This window comes from Mytilus galloprovincialis, chromosome 8, assembly GCF_965363235.1.
Source record: "Mytilus galloprovincialis chromosome 8, xbMytGall1.hap1.1, whole genome shotgun sequence".
Taxonomy (NCBI): domain Eukaryota; kingdom Metazoa; phylum Mollusca; class Bivalvia; order Mytilida; family Mytilidae; genus Mytilus; species Mytilus galloprovincialis.
In genome coordinates this window covers 61,925,337-61,945,944 of record NC_134845.1, presented here as the reverse complement: position 1 = coordinate 61,945,944, position 20,608 = coordinate 61,925,337, and the positions used below count along the sequence as shown (strand labels likewise).

General features: G+C 31.5%; 1 protein-coding gene and 1 long non-coding RNA gene across 2 annotated transcripts; both read left to right on the top strand.

The window, feature by feature from the left end:
* Positions 1–1,251: 1,251 nt before the first annotated feature.
* On the top strand, positions 1,252–5,618 carry LOC143042923 (uncharacterized). Its single transcript, XM_076215429.1, has 5 exons — positions 1,252–1,388; positions 2,497–2,611; positions 3,144–3,611; positions 4,498–4,971; positions 5,523–5,618. Exons 2-5 carry the CDS (start codon positions 2,552–2,554, stop codon positions 5,616–5,618), a joined length of 1,098 nt encoding a protein of 365 aa, XP_076071544.1. The 5' UTR covers positions 1,252–1,388; positions 2,497–2,551.
* An 11,827-nt stretch (positions 5,619–17,445) lies between these two features.
* Positions 17,446–19,408, top strand: LOC143042344 (uncharacterized). Its single transcript, XR_012967952.1, has 2 exons — positions 17,446–18,061; positions 18,924–19,408. It is a non-coding gene; the product is annotated as an uncharacterized LOC143042344 (long non-coding RNA).
* The last annotated feature ends 1,200 nt before the right edge of the window (positions 19,409–20,608 follow it).

The following is a 20,608-nucleotide window of genomic DNA, read 5'->3' as shown; positions in this document are numbered from 1 at the left end:
GAAATGTATCACTGAAGAATCCGAACTCTCGTTAGAAAAGGCTATAAATTTCGCTAGAACATATGAACTTTCAAAGGCTCAACTTAAAACTATGGAAAGCGAAGATAAAACAATTAACATGTTAAACAAACAAGGATCAAGATCATCAGGTAAAAAGTATGGCAAGCAATACACACCACAAAGGGGACCACCTCAAAATAACAAGGGGCAATCACCCAATTTCGCAAACAAATGTAAAAACTGTGGAGGTAAACATCAATCTAATTAAAAACCGATCTCTCATGCTCCCGTTTTCTGATATGTCGCGTGGGAGATCTAACGAAACCCGCTTTGGGGTCACATGTGAGTGACCTCGTAGGTGTGTCTTTTTCGACCAATGAAAATAACTCTTCCACGATTATGGAAGTTTATCCTGAGGTAAAGGGATGTAACTCCTTTTTTTACGAAGAAATCGTCAGTCAAAACAATTCATTCGGGTTTTCTTTAATTATTGGATCACATCCGAAATTACGAAAGGATTTGTTTACTTCAATTTTTGGCGTCGTATATTTTTAACAATTCTGATAACGTTTTAAATGGTCTTGCTATAATGTATGAGTAGCCACCAAGATCTCAATTGTAAATTTTTACCTTGTATGCAACTTCTGTTATCAAAACCAGATGTTTATGGAGGTTGGAGACTGTTTTAGTGTCAAATACATTGTCATTGCACATGTGTGAAGTATAAAACTATCGCTATGGATTTGAAGAGTCCTGCCACCCCCAGAAGAGTTTATTACCTGTATATAAATATATGTGTAATTTGTGGTTTTTCATTTGTCCAGACTGACATTACCCCATCTGGCCACAAAGTTGAGAAAAAGCTAACAAACCATAAACTCAAATTGACAAGAGAAAGGGTAGACAATATTAAGAAGGTTATTGAGGTATTTGAACATGAACATGAACAAGTAAATGGTGTATGTAAAAAATGTTATAGACACATTGAGAAAGTGCTTAAACTGCAGGAAGAGTTGGGTTCGTTACAGAAAGACTTAAATGACACTAGAAGTGGTGTACGCATGACCTACAACTTGACGTGTTCAAAAACAAAGTCGGAAAGTAAAAGACAAAGTTATGAAAAACGACTATTGAGGTCACCACTGTCACAACAGCCAAGTAAACAACAAAGGACAGACTTTCCAACTGCTGTGTCAGTGGTTACAATGATGACACTGCCAACCTTTCCTCAGATTCTCAGTGGAAGACAGACGGACCATACAGTGGCTGAAATAGTTCCAACACCAAAAAAAACAAGAAGATCGCTGTCATTTACTAGTCCGTCAAAGACTACTGCATCACAGGAGGAACAGAAACATGAGCAAAGCAGTCTTGTGGGAGAAGTTGAGGTACAAATGTACATGTTAATTTTATATTCATCTTGAAACATATGTTCATAATTTCTTATTTCAAATATTAAAATTACATGAGTTAAGTATTACAAATTAAACTATAGTTGGATCAGATAGATGTTTTCTATCATTTAGTTTATAGATAATAAAGGCTGTGTTGCCAAATGTTAAAAAGGTATAACCATTTGATACTGTCAGAGGGTGATGATTTTATCAGCATTATTTCTTTTTTAATGGTTTTCAGCATGTAAAAAAAATCAATGATCCATAAATTATAAATACAAATGTATTTGTTTCAACTCTCATAGCCATCACCGAACACCCACATCAGTATCAAATGATTGTCTCCTCAAGTTTGTAGTTTTTAGAAAATTTTAATTTTGCACTAATTCGATAAAAATGACAGCAACAAACTTGATTTGAGTTGAATCATTTGTATTTCATTAACATCATGAACATGATTAAAGGATTGAAATTTCATGAGTCATACATTTATTTTGCTCATTTTTTTTGTTCCGTCCAAGTACACTTTTTGCCTATGTGCTAAAAGGTAAACTATTGCTGTCATTCTTTTTTCAGTTTACTTTAACATGTTATAAGTTCAATTGAATTTGCTTGTTGTTTATATTAATTGTTTGTTACCAATGACCACAAAAGCATCAACTGATAATATAGTTGTGTCAAATTTTAAAAAGACTATATATATATATATATACATTTGTATGTACATGTATAGTATGGAAACTGGATTAATTTTAATTGTATCAAAATTTGGGAAAGTAAGAGGACTTCAGTCTGTCTGCAATCCTTTGAATGCAAAAAAAGTGCTTACATTTTTACATGGGAACTTTAAAAACATCCTGTTTACATTTACAGAAGAAAAAAAGAGAAAATATAATAAGTCTAAAAAAAGGTACAGAAAACTCTTTTTCACAGATGGACAGACATGGATAACATGGTGATACATTTTGTATTTAGTGTTGTAGTCATAAGCTTTGATTTTCAAAAGATCTGTTTCACTACACTGCACACAGTTATTTTTTTGTGGTCAAATTGTTAAATTTTGCATGTCAATTGCAGTTTGCATCTTTAGTTTTTATTGCAGGTCTACATACATGTACAGAACTTGTTTTTAACATATATGAACATTACACTTTGAAATGTGGTTGGATTTACATGACTTTTCATTTGACTGCAGTAAATGTTATTGCAGAAAACAGGTAAAGTTGTTATTTTTTTCTCAAGATCAATAAATGTCAAGACAGTTAATTATTAAAAAAGATATGAATTTTGATTCCAATAAGTTAAATGAAAATGGAAGAACTCATATTGCATCTGAAAATGGAGTTGTGCCTCATACTTAATAAGAAATTTGATTTGGCACTGTTACCATGGTTACTGAAAAAATGTATATGGAATGATCAGTAACTGTATCATGATTAAATCTGTTTAGATATCGATCATTAATAAATTAAAAGCAATACATATTGTGTTAAATGATAATATTTTGCATTCTATTTAACCATCATTGAACAAGTTGAAAGATCACTTCAGTTTCATCAAGTAGTGCTGAATATTTCTCAATGGAATATAACATGTATAATGTGATCAATTTTTTTAAAATTTATATAGTTTCTCTAAAACCAATAGATATGATATCTCGTCTTATTTCAATAAAGAAAAAAATCAATTAATCATAATAATGTTTTATCAATCACCCCAAGTCTCTAAAGGTCCCTCTTTATTTTATAGATGACAGTGTATTACCCCAGTGGGAAAAGGACCGCTTTTGTACCAGAAATTAGACACAGAAATATTTGCAGGGCTATTCATAGAGGACAAAATGTTGAAAAATGTATTATAGACATAATAAGTAAATCCCATCCAGAAACTTTGACCTCTGCTACATCCAATATTATTTCCGCTGAATGTGAAGCCATTTGCAAACGGGGATCTGGTTCTATTTTACAAGATAGATCCTACTCTGGAATATTCAACTTTCATTGGGATAAATTTCATGATGAAATACAACTTAAAGCACCACAGACATTGAAAGTAATATCTTCAGCTTTAAACAATATACCAATAGCACCAGGAGAGAAAAAGTATACAACACTAATGCACATAATTTCAATGACACTGCATGGAAGGAACCAAGAGATGTCCTCTATTCATTATCAAATTGGATTCATTCTGACACATGGTGCCTGCAAACAAAGGGTAATTATATAAACTCATTGAATGCTATATGACTAAATTTTTAATTATGAAAAAAAGTTAATGAAATCAGGGGTGAATCCATTTTTATAAAATAAAGGTGAAGAAGGGGGGGGGGAAGTTCCAACTATACATGCTATATGTGCCTATTCAAATGCATTGCTCATTAGAAAAAAAAATGTTCCAACACACTCCCCCACAAGCCCTCACTGTTTAGCTTTTGCATGAATACAGAGCTTGTTATGGTTATTGAAATATGCCTGAAAGATCTATTTCTTTTTTTTTTAAACTAACATGCTACATACATAATTTTTGTCTTTGCAAAGTTAATTTGCCAAACAAGACTGCATGATGCAACTTGCAGCATCAGCTGTATATATATATATATATATATATATATATATATATATATATGCTGAAGTTTGTGAGTCGGTCTAGTAAATTGAATATTTACATTATAAATTAGTGATATACTGTAGGTACAAACAAATGTTCATGTGCAGTTGATTTAGGATTTAAATATCTCATTTTCATGGAGATCATATGGAATTTCTCCCTCTGTCTGACATTGGTCAATAATTTTGAAGTATTGCATACATGTAAAAATTACTTTTTATTTAGATTTGAACAAAAATGTGTCAAAGTTCATTAATACAATGTATATATAAATTTTATCATAGAATCACAGTGAGGACTTTGATACAGGTGACACGGGTGGTAATAAAGCTCTGTGTTAAAGGCCTCACTGTGATTTTGAGATGAAGAACAGCAATAAAAGGCTGTTCCTTTACTTGTTGTGTTTCTTGTTGTACATGTACTGATTTCATGTCATAAATAGAAACCCTATCTTAAATATTCTTGATTTTAACCATGCTTTTGTTTTTTATAGGACATTGAACGCTTGGCAAAGTTGGGCTTAACTGTAAACCCCAGATCTGTTCAAAATAAGCTATCATCTTGGGAAGATTTTTTAGACACAGATTTGGTTCAGTTAAAAGAGGAGTGGAAAGAAGGTGTTGGTGTCAAGTACCAAATGATTGGTGACAATTGGGACAAGAATATTTTACCATCCTACAGGACTTCCCAAGATAAAACGCTATCTCTGCACCTGTTTCAAGTTATTGCAGTTGTAGATAGAATTGTTCCAGAAAATAAACCCGTTGTTGAAGAAGAGGTACAACTGAATCATGCTGATTTTATACCATCAATATCAGAACAAGAGCAATTGAAGAAAGAGCTCTCCTTTCTCGTAGCAACATCAGTAATTCAAAATATTGATCAAATGAAAACTGAGTTTGAATCTATTTTCCCATCACACTTAGAGCATGATTACAGTGATTCATCTGGAATCAAAACAAAACAGGTATGATTACTTCTTTTAATGGTTTGGAAAATATGTTTGTTAAAATTGAGTTATGAATATATAATGTATAAACAGGTTTAAAAGTATTGTAATTCAGATCATAAACATATTATTGTAACTAAAAGGATAGAGCTTGGTATTTATTATAAAGTATCAGAAGGGTAAAAATCATACTGATTTTTTTTATCATAGTTCAAGTTAACATGGCCATGCATATGTATGATGAGATTTGTCATAAACATCCTTACAAGCACAATGGAGTTTCACTCTATGTTTCTTAACTGATCTTCAATGGTATACATATACATGAATATATAGCATATTGAACAGACATACAGCCTTTTATAGCTGACTATGCGGTATGGGCTTTGCTCATTGTTGAAGGCCGTACGGTGACCTATAGTTGTTAATGTTTGTGTCATTTTGGTCTTTAGTGGAAAGTTGTCTCATTGGCAATCATACCACATCTTCTTTTTTATATACAGGATCGTGTTGTTTTAAGTTAAGTGTAGGAAAATTATAAAATATTTAATGGTATGTATTCTTTTCAGTTTCCTTTGGGCTTATTCGACTGTAATGAAAACAAGACCCAACAGGTGATCAGACTTCTTAAGCAGCTGAGTAAAAGACAATGGAGAAGTGATTGATGAAGTTTTCTTTGGAGGTAATTTTACATTAATATATTCTGTTCAAACAACAATTTACTTTGATCCACAGATCTATAGAAAAATGTATAGATGTGCCATGATTGTCAATGAGAAACTCTTACCTGACACCAAAGGAGGTACAAGTTAACAACTATAGTATTACTCATAATAAAGCCTTCAACAATGATCAAAACAGATGAACCCAAACTGCATAGGAAGATAGAAATATATGAAAAAAATGTAAAACAATTCAAATAAGAAAGCCACATTATTCATGTTACTGTAAATTCAGAAATTAATTTATTGCTTGCTTTTAAAGAGAATTTGTCATTTTAGACTAAAATATGATTTTATTTTTTTACTAGTATATTACTTTTCTACGTGGTAATTACAGGATATTCGATTACATTTTTTTCATGATATGAAAAATGTCAAAAGAAACGAGTGACTGGTGAAAAATAATGTTCATCCAATTCTTGAACCAATGCATGTATATATCATAAACTTAGTTCTCTGTGCACGATTTTATCATTTTTTACGCAAATATATCGTATAATCGTCTATTTTTTTCTATCTGTCTGTTATTATCTAACAAATATGGCTACTCATTAAATGCCGTGTTTTGAAGCCGAAGTTTACCGATTGTCACCTTATAGTAAATAATCAACAAAAAGCATGGGTATTTAGCACGTGTTTAACATATACAATCAGGTAATTGTTTATTTTAATGACCGATTCATGCGTATTGCTATCACCGGATTTTTACGAGGAGGGTCACGCTTAGGTCACTATGCATACGGAAAATATGTCGGTGAATTGCTTCCTGGCAGCAAGCAATAAAAAATAAGTAAACTTCTTCTAAATGTGGACAATTTAAAGAATTTTCCTCAGAAAAAAGTATATGTACATAAATTGTATAATGAAAGCTATCCATTTAGTTTTAAAAAAAACATATGCATATTTTTTTCAATTTGAGGTTTCATGTGACTTTAAAAATATGTAGAAAATTTATCTTGCCTCTGGCACGTACTGAACCTCTGCTTAGACGAAGTCGATCTTGAACATAGCTGCTAGAAATTAAAATGGAATAAAAATATTGTATTGTAGTCTGGTATTTGAAAACTGAAGATAATCTGTATTTCTGATACATATTTTTTAAAACTGCCTTATATCTCACTTCATTATTTTCGGACTGTCTAAAACATCATTGAATCAGAGATAAATGTACAAACAAATAAGAAGATGTGGTATAAGTTCAAATGACACAACTCTCCATCCAAGTAACAATGTATAAAGAATTAACAATAACAGGTCAAGTCAAATTACGGTCTGCAACACGGAGACAGGACTATGTCTACTACAATTAACCGGAAAATGTTCATTTTATGTTATATGTCATGTATGCTTAACATGCCTCGATTTTTCTGTGGGTATTCTAAATGCATTTTATAAGAGCTATCTTCTCACATTTTTATTTGAAATTCTATCATTCATTTTACCTTCAAGTATTCATATAATGATACCCTTTCTGTGTATAATCCATACAAACTGTTTCATATTTTCACAGTCTGTAGCTTGAAAACAAACTCGGTGACCTATCATTGTGTTTAATTGTTAACATATCATAATATAAAATACATCTTTGACAAAGGATATAACGAAAAATTCTATCAATTTTCATACTACCATTAGTGAAAATTTCTATTATCAAGTAGAGTCGATAACGTGTCCTTGTACCTATAAAAATTCAAACAAAAGTCACCACAACAGTTACCTGTTTTGCTTAAAAGATAATTAAATTAAGTTCGGGTCTATGATACTAAACCTGTGCATGGTAACCCTTTGCATATAAGAAAAAAATGTAAAAAAATATTTAAGAAAAACTGCGAATGGATACTGGAACAGAACTGAAATTAAATGTAACTCTGATGTGTAGGTTGTTTTCTTTTTAACAAAATATTTCTCTTTTCGAGAAAAATGAAATTGACACTCATCGATGTAGGCTCGATGTAACGCAGTAAGCAAAAGAAAGCAATCGACTGATTGATGCGTTCATTCATAAATACAATTGTAATGAAGTCTTTACAGCAACAGGATGACTTATTTTCTGGTTTGAATAGTTTTGTGTCGGAATCTTCTTAGAGCTTACTATTCGGTATGGATTTTCTGTATGATGACTTATGGTTGCTTTCATCCGTCATTTACTCTGGTTGATAGTTGTCTCGTTTGCAATCATACCACATACTTTTATTTTAGATTTATGTTATTCTCTGTATAAACGATCAAGCTATTCATTCTGAGTATATAAATTAACGAATATGAATTATATGTCAGTTTGATGTTACCTTGTAATTATCGCGGGATTTAAACTCAAACGTGGAGCATAGGATTTCGAGACAGTGACCTTAAATAATTCACATCTATACAAACTGGACCCCTGTTGTATTCACCTCGAAGTGCAATTAGCTACATGTATAGATGGAAAGGCGGACCAGTTTAACATCTATAAGTCATTTTGTTTCTGATAGATAGTTGTTTCTTGCGAAATATAGCTTTTTATTCGTTTTCTCGTCCTCAATACGCTTTAACTATTTGCTATCATAAGTTCCGAACACTGACCAGATGAGTGGATAAAATGCAACTGTACTATTTGTCTAAGGTTTTACACAAATTTGCATATTTTATAATATTTATTGAATATTCTTTTCGTTGTATAATTGAGATTTTTTTTTATCCCGGTTTAATATTAATATTTATTATAAAATATGATATATATGAATTAACGAAAATTCATAACTCTAACCACATTTTTGGGACTTTGCACTTTACACTAAATATGACTTTTTGTCCTTACTGACACTAAAGTACAATTTTTTAGATGATTTGTTGTAAAATTTCACATTACTGTAAGTCATGAGTACAATTGATTAGGAAAGGAAAATTCTATGTCGTGTATAAACGGAATGGAACACGGAAAAAAAATATTCTTTATATATATCTGGACACATTTCTTTGTTTCAAAAGAGTTTTGATTCAATATTTGTAGGTACCTTTTTATTGCAAATTTTAAGACAAAGCTGAAATATCTTCACTATATTATCTATGGTTTTCTAAAATGCTTTCATCGGCAACGTTTAGGACTGAATATTAATTTCTAGTTTATGGGAATTTGTTAAAAGATCACAAGTTTTTAGAAACATCATCATAATCTATTATTTTGACACCCCCCCCCTCCCCCCCCCCAAAAAAAACATTGATGATGATGGAAGTTTTTAAAGACCTTGACTGGCTATACAGCCCTTACATACATGTATTAACAGATATGCTATGCTTATTCAAATTAGTTTTAAACGTCAAAGTACGTGACAGTTTTTATTAACGGTTTCAGTAACTGAAAAAGCAACTATCAGTGAATAAATCGACAACTTGTTCTGGTTTTGTGTTGTTGTTTTTTTTTTTTTGTACAACACATATATAAAAAAGATGTGGTATGATTGCGATGAGATAACTCTCCACAAGAGATCAAATGACACAGAAATTTTAACAAATTTATATATAAAGGTCACCGTACGGCCATCAACAGTGAGCAAAGCCCATACCGCATTGTCAGCTCCCTGTGATTATTTTCTTGTGATTTTTTATTCTTGTGGCTTTTTTCCTGTGACTTTATTATCGAGGACTTTGTGACTTTTTTCCCGGGACTTTTTTCCTGTGACTTTTTTTTTCGTTTACAGTTCCCTTAACAGGTATCACGTTATAACTACACTGTTTAGATTAGCTGTCAGCTTAAACATTTCAAATAAAGGAAATAAAAATACTGAATTATATTTCTGAACAAATTTTAAACACAAAAAAAAAAATGAATATCCATGTAAATATATAAATATCTTTATCAGTCTCATTTGCTAAAAATAAAAGTTCCATTTGAAGATTGGCAGTAGCATTATTATCTGTTGAACAACTAAGTGTGAAATGTCTGGCAAGTTTTCAAAAGATGTCCTGCAGAGTACGCCCGTTGGTTATTTGGATTGATTAAAAATTGTATTCAAACCTCGCAAACGTTGTCACCACTTTAATTTATACACATCTGTTGCAATAAAATGTTAAGTAATTTTAGCGTTACAGAAATATGTTATTGTCAATAGTCCACCAAACTTAAACACAAGGCTGCATATACATGTTTCATATGCATGATATTTATGATATGCAAATAACCAAATAGTTTCCTACAACAGTAAGATTACAGTAACTGTATTAAAAAAAATATAAATCTAGCTTGTTTTATTTTTTTAAATGAAACACAGACTTACTGAAATAGTGTCCCTATGTTTTAAGCAATCGTAGATACATTTTATTCAGCATTTACTTTTAATTATTTAAAATAGAAAGAAGACTATTTACAAACTACCATACTACAATTTTCTACATTCGTTTTATTGTAAATTAGTTAGACAACCATATCTGCAACTCGGCATATCCAGTAAGCCATGTGTAGAGTACACTTTAAAATAGGAATATTTCTAAACATCCTTTTTACAAAATATACATAATGAACCTGTGAATACATTTAATCTCAATATGAAAGTAAAATATAATATGTCCATGTCTCGACAAGTTTTTAATGACTACATGTATACTGCGAACAAAAAAGTTTTAACAAAATTTCACATCATTTAATTAAAAAAGACGGTCTATTTAGACCTGAACCAGTGACCATTATGTGGTGATTGTCGTTTTTTTTTTTTTTTAATAAAGAACAAAAAATTAATACATTTGATAATGTGATTATAAAATACGAAATTTATCTGTGAAACGAACCAAATAACCTTTCGTTTTAGACTGATATAATCGTTCACACACGCTGCAAACGTTCTTAAACGAAACTATTAGCTTCACAATTTACCGAACAACACGATTGTTATCATGCTATGTCGTGTGGAATGGAACACGGAATGAACTTAAACGAAATGAACGAAATGAATGGAATGAATGACACGCAAACGGAATGAACGAAACACGCAAACGGAACGAATGAAAAACGAAACGAAAACGGAAAAAACGGGAAACTTGAGTGGTTCAGTAGCTGTATAAACAGAATGAAACACGGAATGAACTTAAACGAAATGAACGAAATGAATGGAATGAATGACACGCAAACGGAATGAACGAAACACGCAAACGGAACGAATGAAAAACGAAGCGAAAACGGAAAAACGGGAAACCTGAGTGGTTCAGTAGCTGTATAAGAGTTTTACTTTATCGTTTGAAGTGAAAAATATTTGAATTAATTTTAAATTGATACCAAAAAAAATCAAAATTCTCTGCTCTATAGATTTTCCTTCATAAATGGAGTCTAAAATATATCCATAACGAATGCACCGTATCAAATGCATATAATAGAACACCTACTTATAAACTGTTACATGTACGCGTCGCATACTACATGTATGTATAGAGACATGCATAATAAATCTAAATTAAAAGAAGGAATTCTTAAAGCTTACTTTGAAGAATTTTAAACTAACTTCATTTCAACAAGTTTAAATTACATGTTCTAAAATAGAGCTACAAAAAAAAAACCCAAAATGCTCTGCTCTATTGATTTTCTTTAATAAATATATCCATAATAAATGCACTGTATCAAGTGCATATTTGAGAACACCAAGACATATAAACTGTTACGTGTCGCATACTTTGTTTAGAGACATGCATGATAAATCTTAATTAAAAGAATTAAAAAAAGGAATTCTTAAAGCTTACCTTGACAAATTATAAACTAACTTCGTTTCAACAAGTTTAAATTACATGTTCTAAAATAAAGCTAAGAATTTTTTATATTTTAGTAAATTTAATTCTTTGAAATTTTATTCAAATATGCTATTGAACATTACTAAGAGCCAATTAATACAATAAAGTTATATTTTATATATTAGTGCCTTCAATAAATAAAAGTCGTCATAGAACAATCTCATTTTCATACCGGTATTCAAGATGACTCGTTTCATTGCTATTACAACAAATATGTCATAATAACATGACAGAGACTTTTGTTTCGGAATATTATATAGATAAATATACAAAAAGCAAATTTTAGACAATGTACCCTCCTAAGACTGGAAATGGCTAGTCACATATAGTTAATGGCGTTTTTTTCTCACACTGATGTTCTACCACCATAAACCTGGATATGTCGTGGCTGGTCACATATTATGTGGATATGTGGTTACTGCTGCACGGTCCTAACATTATGGATCGGCCATTGGGTCAATTACACATGCTTATGGTATAAATAAAGGCAATAGAAGTATACCGCTGTTCTATAGTCATAAATTGTTTTTTTTGTTGATTCATATAGTTTTGAGGGTATCAATTTTTGTCGAATGAGGACAACTTGCATTCGTGAATATTTGATTTCTTGGTTTTTCAAAAGTCTGCATATATTTATTCAGTAAATTTTTATGATTTATTGAACTTTTAAACTCGTTGTTTCCATGTACCAACGAAATTCACGAAAACTTGTAGCAGACGAAAAATAATGAACACTAACAAACCAAAACAGTAGGAATCACACCTACTATATGACGAAACGTAACGGAACAACAAAAACTTTGAAACATAAGGGGAAGACGGAAATATTTTATAATACCACGCTCTAAATCTACTTCAACGGTAATATATATATATATATATATAAAAAACACTATGGTGTATTGTTTCTGAGGGAGGGCATGTGAAGTCTGTTCTGAGTAATACAATTAAAGGTGCCAATTATTGGTTCCGATGTTTTAATGCATAGGTTTTTTGTTTGGATTCAGTGAATGGTGAAGTAGTTGTATGTGAACCGTAGAGCATGATTCTACTTGCATAATCGCATGTCCCCACAGGGAATCGAACCCTAGACCTCTGTGCTACAAGGCAAAGTGTTTACCGACTGATCTAACGAAGAACTTCTTTTGCTCAGCGGTTGACCGTTGTGAAGAATATCCGTTATACAAATGATATCGGATATGTTCTTTTAATATGTCGTAACTACAATATCGTTGCCTTTTTACAAATGTGACCTACCAAATTTGACTATTTACCGGCTTTGCCATAACATGAGTAACACGAATGGTGCCACATGTGGAGCAGAATAGACTTACCCTTTCGGAGCATCTGAAATCACCCCCAATTTTTAGTTGGGTTTGTGTTGTTGTTGTACCCCTATTTGTGACACTTTGTTCACGCATCGATGTCAATATGATGCGACTGTCGTTCAAGTGATAGGTTTAATCCACCATTTTCTACATTTGAAAATGTCTGTACCAAGTCAGGATTATGACATTTGTTCATTCGTTTGATATGTTTTACCATTTGATTTTTCATTTGATTAGGGACTTTCCATATTGAATTTTCCTCTGAGATCAGTATTTTTTGTGACTTTACTTTTGACTTAAATAATTCAAGAAAACAGAAAGGCCTTTCAGACCCTTATATATTCCGATTGCGATTTATTATTCGAACAATGGAGATAAAATTAAAATAGTTCATTGAAATAACACAAAATCGTCAGCAGGTCCTTTAAACGTTAACCCAAAGGTTGTCCTTTTGTACAGCCTGTAAAAGTGAAGAAATTGTTCACAATTTTAATATTCGTGGATAAATAGGCAGTACGGTTTCCAATGTAAATTTAAAGAAGTGGAAGACGAGGAATTCACGAATTCACTGTCTATTGCAGAATCTCTGTTGCAAACTGGTTTTAATTTTCATTTTGACTTCGATACTGAAAATATATATTTTTTCAGTATAGTTATTTCGGTAGTAAATCATTAAAATGAACGTTGTTAAAATTTGTAATGAAAATTTAATGCAACAACTGGTTGACCAATGACCACGTTAGACAAGTGACCGCTGGTTTGAGTTAAATCAAAACAAGAGACAAAACAGAAAAGGTTTATTCTGAACAGCAAAAATTGCATCATGCAAAATATGCCTACGACAGTTGTTGGTATACTTTAGTTTGCATGGTTCGATAAGAGTATTATTAAGGCCTTAAAATTTGAGCTTAAGCTCTCTTTCTGTTGTGTAGGGTATTAGCGATTATATTGTATTTTCATTTTCTAGTTAGAGGGTTTGTGATTTTTTTTTCTCCATTAATTATTGACTTTTTTGGTTATACACATCGTTGGTATTCTCTCGTGTACACAGTGGTTATCTTGTGTGCCGCATAAAGCGTGTATCTTGTTACTACTGTACAACCTTGATAATATAATTAATCACCAAATATTGTTTCTTAACCATTTAAAACGGAAAATTAGTATGATATAGATTAAATGACCTTCTAGTGTACAAATTAAAATGAAAAAAAAAACATAATCCTTTAATAAAAACATAAATAAATGACTTTTTGTTAAACTATCGTTTCTTTTACAAAAAAAGTCACCAGGGACGCTCAAACCCAACAAGCTAACTAACCAAATCATGCATTTATGTACGAAGTTTGAGAGCAATGAAGGCCAAAAAGTCGGAAGGCTTAGACAATTACAGCCTTGGTAATTCAATTCAATTTTGTTGCAAACAGTTTATCTTAAATTATAATTTACTTTTGAATTGATTTTTTCCTGCTGTGGTTTGAAATATCCAGTACTTCTGTAGTATATAATTTGCACTAGGTTTCAGTTGAAAAGTCGTTTTTGATATTTTATAGTATGTAATGCTTTCTTTTCTTCTTTTGTACAAAACTGTCTCCTACATATCGCACATGATTTTATCAAGATCTATTCAGAGTTTGACACTGTTTACCTATAAATGCATTAAACTTTCAGAACTTTTGGGTATGGTCTTCGTAGGTATAATGTATGTAGGTAATTTTGAGCAGCCTGGATCGATTACACTAAAATTTTAATCCTGCGTTTATATTTTGCATTTTTATATTTGACTGACAGTTAAGCCTTTCCTTTCATAAATGTGACTTACCAAACTAGACTATTTACCGGATTTGTTATCTCATAAGCAACACGACAGATGCCACATGTGAAGCAGGATCTGCTTACTCTTCCAGAGCACCTGAGATCACCCCTAGTTTTTGGTGGAGTTCGTGTTGTTTATTTTTTAGCTTTTTATGTTGTGTCGTGTGTACTATTGTTTGTCTGTTTGTCGTTTTCATTTTTAGCCATGTCGTTGTCAGTTTATTTTCGATTTATGAGTTTGACTGTCCCTCTGGTATCTTTCGTCCCTCTTTTAAGGAGATATGTGTTGATTCACTAGGTATTGTGTAGATACACCATTGACCTTACCTTAGCATGTCTTATATTATTCCTTTATGTTTCCAACTAATTCTGTTTTACGGATATGTTCAATGGTTATGCTGTTCTGAAACCATGCAATTCATAACCTACTTAAAACAAAACTCAGTAGAGGTAATAATAGAAAAGCTGCCGTAGGATATCATTAAGACATGAGTGGTTTTGGCCAATGTTGGTTTCATTTGTACGGTATTTGTATAATATTTCACAAAAAAAGGGCGCCACCCACAGTCCCAGTATTTTTGATCGGACATTTGAATAGTTGCAGTTCATCAAAGACTAAGGGTACTACTAACGTTCGAATACCATATTCAAAGAGGGAACAGTTGATCTGCTTCAATGGTTACATATCAATGAATTTATTTCTTAGAGAAAAAATATGCTATGATAAATTGTAACATTTTAAGTTTTGCAAAGTAAGGTTTAAATTTCAATATTGTTTCGAATGAAATTGTAAAGGTCTCCACCACATTCTTATATATTATATATTTAAGCTTCCGGTGATTTTGTTTGTTTATTTGTTTTATAAATTAGTCGATATGAACAATATAAAAAAAATGTTTGCCTTCAAAAATTACTAGTCGGTTACACAATTATGGAAAATGTAGGAGTATGCCGAATCATAGATGTCCTTTTAAAAATGGTACTATCCAGATCATAGGGTTCAAATGCACTAGTTGGCATATGCATGTAAACTTGTTGATATCTTTGTCTTTGTGACCTTACTTAACACTAGATTGATAAGAAATAATTTGTGTAAAATCGTTTCTTCAAAGCACATGAGGGAAGTTCAAGTATGATTATTTGGTTAATATATTTCTTTTGTTTAAGTGTTAATCTGGTCACTGCAGAAGAGAAGAGGCTATTGCTTAATGATCCAGATGTACTCGTTAATCGTTTAAACCGAGAAAAAAATATCGTTGCCATACTGAATGCCACAGTAAAACAGCTATTCACCGGAAACCAACAGCAGACGTTAACTATTCAACAGCAAGAGAAAACCATTCAGCAACAACAGACATCAACCCTTCGACAACAAGCATGGATTACACAACAAAACACATCAATTCAACAGTAACAGGTAATACTTCAAGAACAACAGGTATTAATCCCACAACAGCAGAAAACCATCCAACAACAACAGACAACTAATCAGCAACAACAGACAATAAATCAACAACTGGAGCAGACAATTAAACAGTTGCAAAGCTCATTTAGCCGCATTCCAAGTAAGACTTTTTTTCATAAAGAAGAGAATATGCGAAAGTTAAACTTTTCGTTAGCCCTTCTTGTTGAATTTAGGGTTGATTCGGTTCAATAAATATCCCAAAAGCAATTGAAATACATATTGCTATTTGTTGTATTCATTAAGAATATATTGTAAATATAAGATATCCATCCATATGTCTATATCAACACACTTAAAAATCCTGTAAAGCAAGTTTTCTTAAAACAAATTCTATAGTCCATCTTAGAACTTAATGAGGATAATATGCTTCATTTGCTTCAAAAAGTTGTCTCAATTAATTGATCCTGTAGACTAAAAGTATCCATACTGTGAATTTATGTGCGTGTTTTTACTAGTTCAGTCTCTGAAACATGTGGAGTCAACTTGAAATATGTAACTCATCAACTGTTCCGAACTCAATGTAGACTAATGTTATTCTTCCAGGCAACTTTCCATAAAAGATTTAATTAAGTTGATATGTACTTTTTGGGTATATCATTTTCAGTCAGTAGTGTTTTTTCTTCAAAATACTAAGTGGGTAGACGAAACATCTTTTCAAGGGGATCATCCCAAGAAAACTGATACCGATAACGATTTTATTTAATTAACGGTTTTGAGAAGACATATTTCAAAACTCTTCATACTTGCTCATTGACTATTGCTTTAAAAGTGAAGGTACATTTCCATACCAATACAGAACCATTCTTTGTAACAAAACTTCATATTGAAAAAGATCTGAGCTTAGACAATAAACTCTTGACTGTTTGAAATCTATATAGTCATTTTTGTATGTAGACTCCCTTTTGTGAGAAAATCACCTGGTATACTGAAAAGAATCTTACTCAATTTCGACGGCCTCTCCTTATCAGAGTAATAATTAGGACGGTAATATGTCATCATGTAAGGTCCACTTATAACTAAATCAGATCTAACATATAATAAGGCAATAGGAATCTCGTACAAAAATCAATCAATGGCATAGTATACAGATAGAAAGAATCATCCAATGATAAAACACCAAACTTCTGTTATAAACACATATCAAACTTGTATGTTTACAATAATATCATTTGTATACTAGTACCAGAAAACTTTTAAGATATTTGCAACATTTATATTAGTGACAGTTTATTTAAAGTAGACGAAATTAGAATATCCTAATTTAGAAGATACTATGTTACAAGTGCAAAGTTTTATATTAATAATGATCCTGTTTCCTTATGTATTGTTGAATTAATAAAGACTAACACATTTCCTATTAAATGATTTAAATTCCAACTTAAAGATTTTCCTGCCAATGAAATGAAATATAGTTTATATCTAACCTCTAGCCAGCGTGTAAAGTCTGTAAGCTCTTTTATCAAACAGTCTATGGAACTGAAGACATGGGGAACTTAGTATAATATGTAATGTGTAGAAAAAAATATTTTATGCAAAGTATTATTTCCCTCCGTATTGGTGTAATTCGGAGATTAATTAAGTTTATAAAACTTAACGAGTTTGCGATTTATTTTGTAATTTTCCTGTGGTAATCATTAATGAGCTCGTCAAAAAGACTACATATAACTGCATGTTTAGTTAACCTGTGTAAGTGTGACTAATTGATCTGGCTGATGAATTGTTAAGATATAACACTCTGTTGCCTATCTTGCTCAGTTATAAAAAGATGATTGAAACTCAAGTACTTCAGTATGTTTAAATCGAATTTACCATTGTGTCGTAAATGCCATTGTATCATGAACATGGTATTTAACATAGCATTGTAATGTTTTTATGTTTGAATAAACAACCAATCAAGCAACATAATATCTGTCTGTAATCAATATGAAATAAACCAAGTAGTATCTACTTTACTTCAGGTCTTTGGACAACATGTGTTAGATGGGGACGAAAGCAGTGTCCAAATAGTAATACAGAATTGGTTTATTCCGGTAAATATAACATAGGTTAAACTTGTCAATTTCACGGTTTTAATACTCGTAGTGGCCAGTCTTATTCCTGTGGTGTTTAAGCAACATTGTATTTTCAATTCATGAGAATTTAACATAATTCAATTACAACCTTTGATATCCCTGTGATATCTATTTCAAGTATTGGATACATGTTATCTTCATTTGTTATATAGGGTATTTCACAAAAATGATATGTCATTATTTCGAAATATCATGTACATTATTTCATGGATATGCATTCATTATTTCTCCATATTGATTGATGTTACATTATTATAACAGGCTTTGCAGGTGGGAGTCACTATACTGATTCAGGGCCAGCTGCTGGATATGTATGTTTACCACCAGATCCAAATTATGGAAAGACTAGTGGGGGAGACTATGGTCGTTTGTTCGGTGCAGAATTTATTCTGATAGCCATAACTCAAAACTACTACAGGCTGCTCTATTTATTTGCTCTGTCAATCTTTTTTTTTTTGTGTTTAATAACAAAATTACCCTTGATATAAAAAAAAAAAAATATCAAATTGTCAAATGTCAATTAAAATAACACTTATACACAATGCATAGAAATTTAAAACAGCACACAGACAGAGTTCGGATTGTAGGTCATTTTCCGAACTAGAGTAATGCCCATTTTAACTGTTTTTCACTGTATACAATTAGAAATAATTATGTATCAGCAGTTTGGTACAAATTGAAAATCTAGTCTCGTTTGCTGCACTAACAGGAAACATTATTTTTTTGTGAGTTACATGTATGACTGATTTGTTACGATATGAATATGTTAATACATTTAATATGCATCAACTGGAATATATATTGAGATACTTTATTACAGGATATGCTGGTGGGGGTCACTATGGTGTATCGGGCTCGGCAGCTGAGAGTGTGTGTTTACCACCAGATCCAAACTATTCAAAACCTAGAGGTTCAAATTTTGCTCAAATATACGGTGGAGAATTCAATAATAACTTTTTTGCCTCTTATGCTGATGGTCAAGATGTTCCATGTGCACTATGTAGAACGACTCGAGCTACTTTTGTGATAATGATTCCGGGAAAGAATAGATGTTACAGCGGATGGACGAGATAGTATTATGGATATTTATCGTCAGGAGGGTATAGAAATGCTGCTGCTTCGACTTACGAATGGGTTGATATATATCCAGAATTCATTAATGGGGGTGCGGCTCAACATTATGGTAAACTGTTTTATGACGTTTTTACCGTATGTGGATCTTTGAAATGTCCACCGTACATAAACAATTATCCGTTAACATGTGTAGTCTGTTCTAAGTAATATAATAAATGACAATACATAAGGTATCGGATTTGTTTATTATTATAGTTTCCATGACTATGAATGCATAGCAAGATAAACCTAACCTGTAGTTACAACTTTGCGCATTTCAATTTAAGTTAAATCTATAATTTCATATCCGATTCTACCTTATCGGTTGAGAAAATATAAAAGCAAATATAAAGGTAATTTATAAATTGTGACATTAGCTGACCGAGTAGATTCAACGAGATTTCCCGGCATCTTAAGATACAGATTTTATCAGTAAAAAATTTTTAGAACTCTTGAGTGCCAGTCTATTAATCAACAAGTACTAAAAATAATAATTCGATCTAATACTGGTAAACTTGTCAATTAAACGTTTAATATCTTTCTATTCCAATAAAATTTGCCCGAGTAAGCTTTTACTTGCCTTTAAAAAAACAACGGTCGCCACATGTTGAGTAGGAATCGCTTACCCTTCCGTATAAGTAAGGTTTCAAAGTTTTCAATGTTGTGCTGTGTAAACTTGTTGGTTTCTAATTCGTTGTATTTTGTTCTTTGCGTTTTGAAATTATATATTATACAACTAATCAAATAAAAAATAAGTTGGGAACTTGTTATCTTTGGAGAACGGACCATAATATGTATTAGGTCACTAAAAGATAACTAAAAAATATTGAAATACAATTTACTTTTTTCATAACACCAACCATCTTACTATTTGTAACGTCTGAATATCAAATTATTTATGCTAACATATGGAATGTCGAATAACGAACTGGCTCACATGTAACATTCATTCGTCATGATAATAAACAGAATGACACACACACACATGCAAATATTTTCAAGTCAACATATCTGTTCTTTGATAGACAAGCCCGAATTCAATATAATAAGAAGTTCTTTATGGTCACAAATGGGAAAAAAAATCAAATTTTTTTATATTGTTTCAATTTGTTTAGTTTCAGGTTCCACCTAGCTAACATTTTAGAAAACTGGGATTTCAATGCTAGTCTAATAGAGGGATATTTGATTTTCATTGGTTGTACATGTAGATATGGAATTTTTTTATTGTGAAGTCTGATTTGAACATGACTTGGGGAATAAAGTTTTCAGTTAAGACTGAATGTCAGGTTAAGACTTATATATGTACTTTAAAATTTTAGTCTTACATGTATATAATTATGTGTACATATATCACTGATTCAGTGGCAATGGCAAATAGACACTGACAAGTCT

Coding starts and splice junctions, on each gene's coding strand:
- LOC143042923 (XM_076215429.1), top strand. CDS start 2,552: ATGTGGTTGGATTTACATGACTTTTCATTTGACTGCAGTAAATGTTAT. Junction 3,612..4,497: donor ATGGTGCCTGCAAACAAAGG/GTAATTATATAA, acceptor TGTTTTTTATAG/GACATTGAACGCTTGGCAAA. Junction 4,972..5,522: donor CTGGAATCAAAACAAAACAG/GTATGATTACTT, acceptor TATTCTTTTCAG/TTTCCTTTGGGCTTATTCGA.